General features: G+C 50.3%; 1 protein-coding gene across 1 annotated transcript; it reads right to left on the reverse strand.

The window, feature by feature from the left end:
* Nucleotides 1-10240: 10240 nt before the first annotated feature.
* On the reverse strand, nt 10241-10714 carry LOC138488194 (cornifin alpha-like). The gene has a single exon (XM_069615043.1). The coding sequence runs from the start codon at nt 10712-10714 to the stop codon at nt 10241-10243; it is 474 nt and encodes a 157-aa protein (XP_069471144.1).
* Nucleotides 10715-14756: the final 4042 nt, after the last annotated feature.

Consider the following 14756-nt stretch of genomic DNA (forward strand, 5'->3'; position numbering starts at 1 on the left):
TGCAGGTGGGTTGGACAGAACAGAATCCCTGCCAGAAGCACTCACCTGCGACAGCACATAAGTCTCATCATCAGATTCAGCACCTGAATAGAGGTCTGGGGAGGTGCACCCAGAGGCACCCTTGGACAGTATGGTCTGCAGTAACAAAGGGTTTTCACCCACCACCACACCACATCCTCCACTGGTGCTCGGTCGTGGCTTAGATCCCTCCTGGGTCTGCACCATCTCCTTAACCTCACCAGCATCAAGTGCGTCATCACCTGCAAAAACATGAAATACAACAAATGCAAACAGGCATGAGCAGCATAGCACACACATAGGCCTGACAAGACAGAGATCCTGTACATGATTTACACATGTCCCACATGACTATAACCCTGGCGTGCATGGACTGTCAATGAGTTGGAAGGGGAGGCAAAAAGCAGACACTGAGGACACCAAGATGGAAAAGCCACACACCTCCTGCATGGTGGGTAGAACTGGCATCACACATTAGCCTGTGAGTGGCATGTCCAATACACATACATGACACATGCCATCACACAGATGGCATGTACCATAGCCATGGTACATTAGACAACTACAGCGATATGTCAGTGAATGAGTACTGTCACCCATCCATGTGAGATGGACATGATGAGATGAAAAATGCTAAATAGTGTGGCAAAAGATGCATGTGCCACACACTGAAACACATCCAATGTACACTAATACAGTGATTGTAGGCAGATGTACACATCAATGGTTGGTCACTTTAACATGACAGCAAACAACTATCATGTTCCATATTCGAACAGGCCCCAAAAATTAATGTGAGCAGGCCAATACTCAATCAGCCTGAATGGTCTAATCATTCACAAAAAAAGGCAACAAATGTGGGCCAATGTGGGGTGTAATGAATGACAGAAGCATGTCACATATGTGGCATTAGGGCTGAAAAATGCTTAGCAAAAATGGGAGAATTGAAACAATCAGCCAGAATGAACACTGAAAAAATCTGAACAATGTTGTTGCAAGATGGCAGGTCAAGGGCAACTGCAGTAATGTGGCGCTAATTGGCTACTGTGGGCAGAAGGGATACTGTCATACCCAAATCCGAGGCACGTGAATGTATTGGAGAAAGCACATGGGTGACCCATACCACTCTGGAGTACACACCCTCACCTGGCACTCAATCAGAACAGAACCCGTCACCCAAACAACATACACATGGATTACACACACATGCATGGGCACTCACCGGACAATGTGTCGTAATCAGGTAGGTCTCCCACGCCTTGGATCTGTTCCTCTGTGACGAAGGTTCCAGCAACAGACTCATGTTCAGTGAGTTGGTTGTCCTCTGGTGGAGACCCACCACCAATCACCAGAGTAGAGGCATGATTTGAGGCCAGCTTGTTCTTTGCTCTGCGTTTCAGGTCATTCCACCGCTTGTAGCAATCATCAGCTGTGCGCCTCACAAATCCAAGGGCAATAATGTGGTCCGCAATGGTCTGCCGCCAGTGTGCCCTACATTGACCAGGTGTGGTCTTGCACCCTGCAGTCATCACCATTTCGTGGCTATGTTCCGACACATAGGCCACAAGTGCATCAAGTTCGGCGTCATTAAAGCTAGGCTTCCTCGACGTGCCAGAGCGTGCAGCCGTGTCTGGGGTCTCAGCCTGTAGTGCCAAAGCACCCTTCTTCTTCGTTTTCAAAGGTGGTGTGTATCCTGAGTGGCTTACGCTGCTCTGGTAGGGGCAGAAGCGCCGGTGGACTGTGTATTAGGAGTGTGCAAAGGCACAATGACCATAGGTCTTGGTGCAGGCATTGGCTGCAGGGTGATGTTGGCAGGGGCAACGTCGGTCTGATGGACTTGGACCGACACTGTCCCGGCTGGGAGACTCAGAGCTGGGGTAGATAGAGCTGCAGCTGTCCCTGCAGCCTCCCCACCCTGCCTTCTTGGGGCAGCAGATGACATTGCTGCCCCAGATCCACGTGGCCTGGTAACAACAACTTGCACCGCCACACGTGGCTTAGACTTGCTGACCTGGAAGTCAGCCTGGGAGTCTTCCTATGCCAGTTCAGGTGCCACAATGGGCCGGTCCAACAAGGGCTGAGCTGGGATGGTGTCAGCTACTTTTCCCACAACCATGGGGGGTTGGGGCATGGGTGTCCCTGATTGGTCCTCCACACATGGGGGTCTAGGAGCACCCTGCAAATCCTGGCCACGTCCCCTACCGCGCCCACCACGCCCACCTTTTGAAGGTCGGCCACCTTTGCCTCCCTTACCGCTTGTCCGCCACCCAACCATGGCACTGATGTTGTTGTGCGTATGGGAGTAGCAGTAAACTATTGTCCTGGGCAATTGGGGGTGAAAGGGGTAGGGTACTAGATGGAATTCGTACCCTAGTGCTCTAGCAAGGCTGTCTGTGACCCCTGGGGGAAGATGACAGGTTACGCAACACACAGGCACCCCGAAAACAAAAATGAACGTGCACGCAATCCCTCGTAGACCACGTGCCTGGAAAAATGAACCCGCACTACGCTGTGGCATCCAGAAACACAAAAATAAGCGTACGCGTAATACATGCAGCCTACAATGACCTCTGAAGGGGTACGCGACACACGGGGCAAGCACAGTTGGTAAATACGTGCACGACTCACCGTATGCCTGGAAAAAGAACGTGAAAAAGACACGCGTGTGCACGTTGGCAACACCCCCGCCAAAAGAAGAATTGTATGCTGTCTGAGGAAACAGGACAGAAGAAGAAGTGAACGCTGTTTGAGGAAACAGAGCCAACCAAAAAATAGAACGCTGACTAAGGTAACAGGGAGTACGAACTTGAAATGCTGTGAAGTAATCGCGTGTGAACCAACAAGAAGTACAAAATTCACCCACTCGCTCTCCAGGAAAAGCACGTACAAGTAAATGGCGTCCTACACGTACCTTTTAAACCGGCCCATACATACAATGTCACTTATGCGTGTACGCGCTAAGGCCCTTTCCTCCAATTATATGAGCTGACACTCGGATGTGCAGTTTCTGCACGTGTACGATGAACATGCACCCGTGTTGAGGGAAACGCCCTTGCGGGTCACGTCAAAGACGCGCTTATGCGCTAAAGGGCCTTTAGTACAATGAATTCGTGTACGTACGGTATATTCACGTGCTGATTCACTATGCATCGGTCATGAGGGAAACACCCGCGCGCTTACCGTCACAGACGTGCGTAGGCCTTTTCCTCGGATTACACGCATTCACACGTGGACGTGCAGTTTTTTCACGTGCGCTGACCACTATGCCCACGTCACGAAGGAAACGCCTGCGCGCGTAACGTCCCAGACGAGTTTACGCGCTAAGGACCTTTCCTCGAATTACAAGCAGGCGTGCAAGATTTTCACGTGCCAAATCACTCCGTATCAAGCTGGCCACGCAAGAACACACGGAAGACCACGCTCCTGCCTAGAAGACCGAATTACTGCCCCAGAGCCCCGAGCGCGCTCCCACCTGCCATCTGCTGCTGCCTGCCTGCCTGCTGCCCATGTGCCCTGCTATTTGGTGCCTGCACGTCAGCCAGGGTTCCAGTTGCTGTGTCCACCCCTGCTGGAACAGAAGACTCCCGACTGGGATACCATCGCTCCACAGCCCATCCCCAGGACCCAGTTGCCCACCCACGCCTGCCTCGGGGGTCGCCATGTCGGGGCAAACACCATCTGAGACCACTGGCGACCCCCAGCCAGAGAGGCAGAGGGCCACAAGCTTCAGTGTGAAGGAAGTTGGTGTCCTGGTGGAGCATGTCCTGGGGCATTTTGATGCCCTCTTCGGAACATCACGCGCCAACAAGGAAGGATGGGAGAGGATCTGGGACAACGTAGTGGTTGCCATCAACGCGGAGGGGGTGGCAACCCGTGATATCAAGCACGTCAGGAAGCGCTGGGAGGACATCAGGTCCAGGCCCCTCTACAAGGCCCGGTGCCTCGCGGGGGGGGCCGGGTCAGCATGAGTGACATCCAGATGAGGTTCCTGGAACGTGTATGCTCAGCGCTTCACGCCCAGATCCTTCGGAGGAAGACTTGTCTGGAGTTGAGCGGTAAGTGGCCAAGCATTGGTGCGGGAGACAGGGCATGTTGCAGTGTGCTGGTAGTCTGATACTTGCCTGTATGTGTGACATAGGCCATGTATGGATGTGTGTGTGTGCAGGGACATCATGGTCATGCATGTGAGACCAGTACTGTGTGAACCACATGGTTGGTGCATGTGTTACAATGCAACATGGGGAGCTGTATGCCAAATGCACACATGAAAGTATGCCAGTTTCTGTTCTTGGACATGGAGGAGGTGTGAGGGATGGGTGTTGCTGTCATGTACATGTATGGTGCACATGTGTGTGTGTCTGAGAAGTGTGTGTGTGACTTTGAAACGCATGGATGCATGACACATGTCTGTGTTGATGTGTAGATTCACTCATGCAGTGCGGTCACCGTTGTATGCGCTGTGTCTATCCACTGTGTCTGTGGTGTACAAGCCATGATGCATGACCCTCCGGTGATGTGTGTGCATGGGATCAGTGTGAGCCAGGATGCATGTAAGTTTGAAGGCAGCATTTTGGTAAATAGAGGCCCTTGTACATGGATGCTGATGTTGATTGCATGCGCCGTGCCTGTTTCTGCATGTGTGTTGCGTGCATTCACCCATGTGTTGTGGAGGGACAGGATGGAAATGATGTTTGACACTGCCACTCATGTGTTATTGCTTCCTGTCTAGGGGAATATTGTACTTTACCCTGATGCTTGTGTTCTATGTCTCACTATACACAGCATCAAGTGAAGAAGAGGGCGGAGACGGCGCTGTGGAGCCAAGCGGCGGGGATGCCTCCACCGGGTGGTGACGCAAGGCTCAGCCACCCTCCCAGGACTTGCCATCATCCGGGAGCGAGGGGGCTGGTGCCGTGACTGCCACTACGGCTGTGGCGGAAGGGCCGGGTGAGCCCCCACAGGGGCTTGCAATGGCGGACGACGGTGCGGAGACATCCAGGTTGGTGGTCTCCACAGAGGAGGAGGAGCCCGCTACTGAGCCGCACATGGGGCCTGGTGGGGGTAGTACCACTGGTGCAAGTGGTGCAGTCCAGGGCCAGGGTCAGGAGGCAGCACAGGTCACTGCGGAGGGGCCTGTGCATGTCGCTGTCCTTGACCCTGTGACTGCACCACCATGCACCAGCAGGGATGCCCCATCCCAGGCCCGTCCGCAGGTAGGGGAGAGTGCCATGTCATCTGCCTCTCCACTACCTGCGGACAAGGGGTCCCAGGACCGTATGGGCTCCATCCTGATTGGTGTTGCGTTGCGCACACGTGACATTCATGATGACGTGCATTCTTCCTGGGCGGAGAACGCACGCCATCATGAACAGCATCGTCGCGATGTGGCACTGTTGGGAGGGGCCTGGTCAGTGGGTTCCTACATATGACGTGCACTCTGGCGGACCTCTCCTCCTCTGTGGAGACTATGTGCCAGTCGTTCCCCCTGCCGTATTCCGGCCAAGATTCCATCAGGGCCCCCTGTGGTCCTGGCCTGACCAACACAGCCAGCTTGGTGGAGATCCCATCCCTGCCACAGTCGGGAGTCGGCGGTCCAGCAGTGGTGGACACCACAACTGGAGACCAGCTGATGGAGGATGTTCAGGCATCATCGGACAGGGCACATGGACAGCAGCAGCAGCAGGAACAGGCTCTAGGTGGGAGCAATGATGGCTCGGGGCCATCAACATCAGGGGGCAGGCATCGGCCAGAGGGCAGGAGGACCCTGGAATGGGTGTGCCTTCCGTGTGGCTGCGGTTGGGCCAGCGTATAGGTGCGGAGTGGCGGCGGGCGGAAGAGGCGCATCTCACCATGGTCAGGGCGGAGTTCTCCATGCGTCGGGCGGTGAGGTGGGCAGAGTGCCTCGAGGCGACTCGTAGGGAGTTGGAACAGGCCATGAGTCCCTCCCTGCGAGACCTCGGGGCCAGGACGGAGGCCCGCCTCCAGCAAATAGACATGGAGTTCGATGATGCCCTGGCCGACAACATCACTGAGTGAGCCGCAGGACTTGCCCGCCGCCATTGTAAATAGTTTATAGTGTTAGGTTTCCTTTTCTTTTTTTTAATTTGGGACTTTTGGACTATGCCCCACACTTTTGTATATAGTTTTTTTGTTAGGTAGGTTATTAGATAGGTTTCATTTATTTAGTTGGGCTCATGGACCCTTGAAAATTGGATTGTACATATTTGGACGTTGGATTTATTTGGACATTTTAATTTAATTTCACCATGGATCAATGGATTTACCTTTTTGCGTTTAATTTGGATTTGGTTTGGTGGACAGAGAGTTTTGGCCATTTTTCTTTTGGATTACTTGGGATTTTTTGAGGATTTTTTATTTTTGTTATTTGGACATGCATTTCATTTCATGTTTGCCATTATTTTATGCTTTAATTACTTTACATTGATTTTCATGTTAATACATTTTGATGTTTTACTTCAATGTGTGGGATTCGCTCATTGGGTTCATGCATGTCGACATGTGGGTTTACTCAATCAATGGCAACCAGTGTGTGTGTGTGTGTGTGTGTGTGTGTGACGGACATGTTTTGATGTACATAGTTGACTTTTGGTTTGTGTCATGAGATGGGCATGTCACTGCTGGGTGGGTGAGTGGGTGGGGGGACATGAGTGGGACATGAGTGGGGGCCTGCTGGCAGGTGCCCCTCACTGCTGGGGGGTGGGGGTGCTGGGGGACATAAGTGGGACATGAGTGGGGGCCTGCTGGTAGGTGCCCCTCACTGCTGAGGGGTGGGGGTGCTGGGGGACATGAGTGGGGGCCTGCTGGCAGGTGCCCCTCACTGCTGGGGGTGGGGGTTCTGCGGGACATGAGTGGGGGCCTGCTGGCAGGTTCCCCTCACTGCTGGGGGTGGGGTTGCTGGGGGACATGAGTGGGGGTCTGCTGGCTGGTGCCCGTCACTGCTGGGGGTTGGGGGTGCTGGGGGACATGAGTGGGGGCCTGCTGGCAGGTTCCCCTCACTGCTGGGGGGTGGGGGTGCTGGGGGACATTAGTTGGTGATCACTAGTGCAAGGTGACATGTGGCCTGGCTGGGGGCATGCTCATGGTGGATGGACTGCCTGCGGGACATGACCAGGGGTGCTGGGTAGTCCCTTGTGGTGTGGGTTGCCTGCAGGGTCCGTGGAGGGGGTAGAGGGCACACCTGTGAGAACCCACACTGCCAATTGACATGTGGGACCCCCCGCGCACCCCCTTGATACAGATACCCCACTCTGACAGCGAAAGCACGTGTGGAAATTCCCCTCTCCCGTGTTATACACGTACTCCGCTCGCACAGGCCCAATCGCGTATGAAACTTCCCGCGCACCCCAATAATCCATATAGCCCACACGGACAGGGCCTGCTGCGTGTGAAACTTCCCGCGCACCCCCCAAATCCACGTACCCCGCATGCACAGGGCCAATCGCGTGTGAAACTTCCCACGCACCCCAGTAATACACATACCCCGCTCGCACAGGCCCAATCGCGTGTTAAACTTCACGCGCACCCCAGTAATCCACGTACCCCGCTCGCACAGGCACAATCGCCTGTGAAACTTCCACGCACCCCAGTAATCCATGTAGCCGACACGCACAGGGCCTGCCATGTGTGAAACTTCCCGCGCACCCCTCAAATCCACCTACCTCGCACGCACAGGGCCAATCGCGTGTGAAACTTCCCGCACACTCCAGTAATACACGTACCCCGCTCGCATAGGCCCAATCGCGTGTTAAACTTCACGCACACCCCAATAATCCACGTACCCCGCTCGCACAGGCCCAATCATGTGTAAAACCTCCCGCGCACCCCAGTAATCCACGTAGCCCGCACGCACAGGGCCTGCCGTGTGTGAAACTTCCCACGCACCCCCCAAATCCATGTACCCCACTTGCACAGGGCAAATTGCATGTGAAACTTCCTGCGCACCCCAGTAATACACGTACCCCGCTCGCATAGGCCCAATCGCGTGTAAACTTCACGCAAACCCAGTAATCCACGTACCCCGCTCGCACAGGCACAATCGCGTGTGAGACTACCCGCACAGCGGGGTACGTGTATTCGGAAGGGTGCGCGGGGAGTTTTACAGGCGTTTTCGTGGTTGTGGGCCTGTGCGCCATGTACGGGATTTGTGCACTGTACATGGCACACGGGGAGGGGTTGGGGGCGTAAGTGGCACTGCTGCAGGGTCGCTGCGCCACTCTGCGCCACGGCTGGTTTTGGATGTTAAAATCCATAAATACGCTGTGCGCGGAAATTGATTTTAGCGCACGCGGCTGGCGCAGAAAGTCGCAAGCGCACACTGTGCGCCAGCTGCGTGCGCCACTTGTGCGCTGAATTCTATGAATTACCCCCTTTATGTCCCCGCCCGACCCTGCCTGCATTAAATTGAGAATGAGGCATAGGGTACATTACTTTGGTGACGAGTCATTCATGAATTCAATGAAGCATAGGGTACTTTAACTTGGCAATGAGCCATTCATGAATTTGGTGAGGCATACGGTACTTTACCATGGCAATGAGCCATTCATGAATTTGGTGAGGCATTGGGTACTTTACCTTGGTGACCAGTCATTCATGAATTCAGTGAGGCATAGGGTACTTTACCTTGGTGATAAGCCATTCATGAATTCGGTGAGGCATAGGGTACTTTACCTTGGTGATAAGCCTTCCTGAATTTGGTCAGGAATAGGGTACTTTACCTTGGCGATGAGCCATTCATGAATCATGTATTCAGTGAGGCATTGGGTACTTTACCTTGGTGATGAGCCATTCATGAATTCGATGAGGCATGGGGTACATTACCTTGGCGATGAGCCATTCATGAATTCGGCGAGGCATAGGGTACTTTTCCTTGGCAATAAGCCATCCATGAATTCAGTGAGGCAATGGGTACTTTACCTTGGTGATGAGCCATCCATGAATTCAGTGAGGGACATGGTACTTTACCTTGGCGATAAGCCTTTCATGAATTCAGTGAGGCATGGGGTACTTTGCCTTGGTGATGAGCCATTCATGAATTTAGTGAGGCATAGGGTACTTTACCTTGGCAATAAGCCATCCATGAATTCAGTGAGGCAATGGGTACTTTACCTTGGCGATGAGCCATTCATGAATTCAGTGAGGCATAGGGTACTTTACCTTGGCGATAAGCCTTTCATAATTCAGTGAGGCATAGGGTACCCTACCTTGGCGATAAGCCATTCATGAATTCGGTGAGGCATAGGGTACTTTACCTTGGCGACAAGCTGTTTGTGAATTCGGTGAGGCATAGGGTGCATTACCTTGGTGAGGACCTGTTCATGAATTTGGTGAGTCATAGGGCCTCATTACACGGATGGCGGTAGGGATTTACCGGTACCGGTAAAATACTGGTACCGGTAAATCCCTACCGCCTTACTACGAGGTCACTTTGCGGGTTGGGGGATTTAACGCCTGCTTTTTGCAGGCGTTAAAATCCAACCCGCTAAGGGACATCGGAGCTAATTACGGCACCGCAAAATTGCGGTGCCGTAATTAGCGCCTTCCCCATTCCCATAGAGCCCTATGGGGCAGAAATGGGAATGGGGAAGGGCAATGGCGGAAGGGGGATTTACCGCCCCTCCAACCTTGGAATGGGGCGGTAAATCCCCTTTCCGCCAAGGCGGTGCCGGAATTTTACTGGCATGAGCCATGGCGCTAATAGCGCCATGGCTCACCGCCTGCCGTGTAATGAGGCCCATTGTGTACTTTACCTTTGCGATGATCCGTTCATGAATTCAGTGAGGCATAGGGAACTTTACCTTGGCGATAAGCCGTTCATGAATTCGATGTGGCATAGGGTACTTACCTTGGCCATGAGCCGTTATTGTATTCAGTGGGGCATAGGGTACTTTACATTGGCGATTAGCCGTTCATGAATTCGGTGAGGCATAGGGTACTTTACCTTGGTGATAATCCGTTCATGAATTTGGTGAGCCATAGGGTGCTTTACCTTAGCGATGATCCGTTCATGAATTCGGTGAGGCATAGAGTACTTTACCTTGGCGATGATCCGTTCATGAATTTGGTGAGGCATAGGGTACTTTAACTTGGCGACAAGCCGTTCATGAATTTGGTGACTCATAGGGTACTTTACCTTGGCGATGATCCGTTCATGAATTTGGTGAGGCATAGGGTACTTTACCGTGGAAATGACCTGTTTATGAATTCAGTGATTGGCGATCAGCTGTTCATGAATTCGGTGAGGCATAGGGTATTTTACCTTGACAACGAGCTGTTCATGAATTTGGTGAGGCATAGGGTACTTTACCTTGGCGACGAGCTGTTCATGAATTCGTTGAGGCATAGGGTACTTTACCTTGGCAACGAGCTGTTCATGAATTCGTTGAGGCATAGGGTACTTTACCTTGGCGAAGAGCTGTTCATGAATTCGGTGAGTCATAGGGTACTTTACCTTGGCGACGAGCTGTTCATGAATTCGGTGAGGCATAGGGTACTTTACCTTGGCAACGAGCTGTTCAGGAATTCGGTGAGGCATAGGATACTTTACCTTGGCAACAAGCTGTTCATGAATTCGTTGAGGCATAGGGTACTTTACCTTGGCGAAGAGCTGTTCAGGAATTCGTTGAGGCATAGGGTACTTTACCTTGGCGATGATCCGTCCATGAATTTGTTGAGGCATATGGATCTATGGGCCAGATTCTCAGGAAACAGCACAAATGAAAGGATTGCAGAGAATGTGCTCCTTTCATTTGCGCTACTTACAGAAATGCTCAGGTCTCCTTACTCTCAAAGATGACCTGCACATTTCAAGATGGGCTTTGGAGGATGGAAATTCGATTGTGACAGCCAGCGTTTAAAACGTGGCTGTCATACTTCAATAAGAAACTCATCACAGTGTCAGAAATTAGTCCCAGATGTCAAATCCTGAAAAACAAGTAGGGGGAACTCATTAACATACAGCATGGAATGTGACGTCACCAGAGATTAGCATATTAAGGTAAAAATTACTTTGCATAACCATACAAATTGCACAGGGCGAATGGCATTTGCCTTTCATAAAATCAAGAGAGGATATTTTCTTCTAATAGTGTGTTGAAAACAATAAAAGGGGTGCATGTTTTAAAGTCCAAGAATCAATACCAATGTTTTCCCCGGAACATGAAATCCTGAATCGTGGCATTTGAACTTTAGTTGTCTGCTTTTTCTCATCAGTTTATATGGTGCATTGGTGAAGTGCCCCGCGGTTCGAGTTCCAAGGTCAGCATACATTCCGAAAATGCTACAGCCAATGTTTTTCATTTTAAACACCGCGCCTGCCCTGTGAAAAAAGTGGGCGGATGCTGTCCACCCTTTTGTACCCTCAATTTGAGCCCTGGGAATGGCACTGACATGATTGCGCTTCCCCCTGCGACTGCGTCAAAAGACACCCTCTATAAAGCACAACCCGTTTGTGAATTCGGGATGCATTTTTAAATGCCCAGTAACACCCCCTAATTCGTGCAAATGCGCAAAGGTGGAAAAGGGCACCTTAATTCGTGAATCCAGGATGCACTCCTTTAGATGCTCTTTGTGAATGGGGCTGCTACTGTTTTTGGCACATCTAGCTGGCGCATCTCCTCACTTGGGCCAACACATGCTTCGAGGCTCTGGCCTTCTGTGTATATACGGATCACCGCTCACTGACTGTCACACCCTCTGACCCACACCCGCCAAGTCCTCCTCGCTGGTGTGAACACCTAAGGGGGCAGCACACCGATACAAGACTTGCGCTCCAGCTCTTCCCTGGCCGTGCCTTACACATCAGACCTCCCAGCATCCCTCCTTAATGCGGCGTCCACCACAGACTCCCCTTCTTCTTTTGATTTGATGATATGACATTGCCTTTGCTTTGGTAGGGTTTTCTTCCTGGTATAATGCTCTGTGAGGGCTGCATGTTTTCATTGTGATGCTTCAACTTCGATATGTAACATATATGTCTCGTCCTAAGAGACTATTGGCCAGATCATTCAACGGAGTGTGGTACCTAAAAGATTGAGTTGGATTTTGTAATCAGCTGTTGAAGAGAAATCCCTGGGTTTGGCCAAAATTATACATTTGGCGAGGCCAAGAGTCTTTCAACTGCTTGCGTGAATGGAAGGAACGTTCCAAGGGCAAACTGATACAAAATAAAAATAATAGATGCCAGCATAAGTGTTAGATGAAATTCATTGGTTGGCCGCGTGCAGGATCTCACTGCTAGACTACTGATTGGTCTGCTGGTGAACACAAACAGCCTCATTTTACAAGCGGCAGCCACTGTATACGGGTGGGATACCTGCTCTGGGGTCTCCTGCATGCAACTGTAAAGGTCCATGACTGGAGTGGGCAAAGAAAGACTGAAAGCGAAGCAAACTCACTTTAACGCTTTCATTGTCACTTTTATATGCATTACAGGCCGGTTTTACTAATGGAAGCGCCTATGGAGTCTGCTTGCTCTTGAGCAGGTGCAAAACAGAGAGGATGTCCTTGGGATGAAGAAGGCCTGCATGTAGGTTTGGTGCTGTGTAGGAGCTGGTGCCATCCTAGCATGCCCTGAAGGCTTAGGGTTGCATCACAGCACTCCTTCACTGAAACCCATCTCATGTCACTTATGTTATCTGATATTATGTTTATGTTTCTGTAGAGGGCACGCACATCATGCATGAGGGCAGGGAGGATAGCCACCTTGGGAACAAGAGGATGCTGTGCATTATGCCCGGTCCTGGCATTGACGCTGGAGGAGTCTTGCATTAAGCTCAGCATATATTACCAAGTAAATGGCCTCTTTGCGGTCATGATGGAAAGCAGCCTGTTGCATGGCTGTAGGCCTCAGTATGGGGTAGCACAGATGATATTTTATCCAAAGTGTACCCTGAAATTGTGTGATTTTAGTTAATTCTTGAAGATGTGGATATCACAAACCTCACTGAACTCCTGTGGTATTGCAAGCTGAATGAGCTACCACCAGTTTAAGACTTTTTACATTGAGGTATACACAGTAATTATGCAGAGGAAGTCCTTGCTGGTCCGTAATGATGTAGGTGGGCAATAAGGAGGTGAAGTTCCACCAATGCTGGTAGAAGGCTGGCTGTACAATGTAAAGCATCTTGATCGTTGCCCATTAATTGACTGGGAGCCAGGGAAGGGAGCCAGAACTGGGCTGGCACGGCCTCTTCTTTTAGGCACAACCACCACTGGTATCTTCTGCATCTGATCAAAGAAAATAAAGATGGGGTCTAAAGTTCACAATTCCTCAACCAATATTTGAAATGTTGCTGAAACTTGAGGAGTCAATGGTAAATTGTAGTCAAAGACCACTAAGAACTTCTTGCATTTATCATCAGAGGGTGGGCATTCCCCCCGTCCTTGAGGCAAGGCACTAGAGTTCTATGAATGGGCTTTTTGTTTACTACTATTCAGATTTCAAATTTGATTGAGTTTCATTTTTGGGACCATTGACTCATCCAAGTATTAATAGCCAGTAGGCAGGGCTTCAGGGATCAAGTAAGAGTGGAGAACTCAGGAGTTGTGACGCTCTTCTGGGTTTCATCAATATAATTGTACAAAATCTAGGCCATGCTGTCTGATAAAATTCATTAAGGGGGATATGAACATTAAAATGCAGGGATGAAAGGGCATATGCCTGTGAGTCTCAACAGATAGTGGGGCAAAACTCTGACCTTCAGGGTGGCAAATAAATTGCTCAGATGTGAGCTGAAAAAATAATTTGATCCATTTCAGGACATGACCCTCATGGCCCAAGGCATCCAGCCTCTGAAGCACAATCCCGTGAATCGCTGCATCAAATGCTGCACTGAAATCCACAAGGGAATGTGCAGTACACTTGTATTTATTTATTTATATATTTATTTATTTATTTATTTATTTAATTTTCGCATTGATTTCAGTGCACCAATCCCTTATGCATCTGAACGCTAGTTACATGGAGTGCATAGTACAATAGTGCTGAGACGTTTTCACTGGAGGGCAAAAGGGGCACTTGCCTAGGGCCTCCACCTAGGAGGGGCCCGACAAGGATACCTGATCTAAAGAAGTAAGATTTCATTGTTCACCAGACTTAAATAGCACATGTCAGGATATTTTATGGCATGCTGCGGAGGTTCTAAACCCACTGCCTGTCTATTTTGACAAGAACATTCTGCCTTGAGGAATTCATCATGTAATACCTACTGTGTTCACTGTGGTATACATAGTCAGTGCGTTCCTAACAGTGAAACTCTGTAGGATTCTTTCCTTCCTGAGGGAATTATGTTGATCACGTGCAATAGGCAATGGTGAAATGCATATTGATAAATTGAGTCCCACAATGGTTCAGAAGTTAGCTCAGTGTGTTAAGCAGTCATTGCAGAGATATGTAGTCATATGCAGGATTAGAATAGCACATGTGTGGCAGGCCTTAGGCAAGCATATTTTAAGGCCTGCTTGTTTGACACAAAAAACAGTTTGCTTTTTTGTAAAAGTCAAAGGTTTTTATGCATGTTTATGAATGACAGTGGCACAAGCCATTGTTTTGGAAGTATTTAAAGCTTTAAAATACGAAAGAAAACCCCAGATTAAATGTGTTAAATCAAATCGATTGGTATGCTGCTACTCAAATACTTCCCTTGATGATGGAGAGAATGAAGCTAGAATTAGCTTGCTTTTGCGTAGCACCCTTCTATCATATTTTGTCTTGAAAAATG

The sequence above is a fragment of the Ambystoma mexicanum genome, chromosome 1p (assembly GCF_040938575.1).
Source record: "Ambystoma mexicanum isolate Mex_15411 chromosome 1p, UKY_AmexF1_1, whole genome shotgun sequence".
NCBI classification, from domain to species: domain Eukaryota; kingdom Metazoa; phylum Chordata; class Amphibia; order Caudata; family Ambystomatidae; genus Ambystoma; species Ambystoma mexicanum.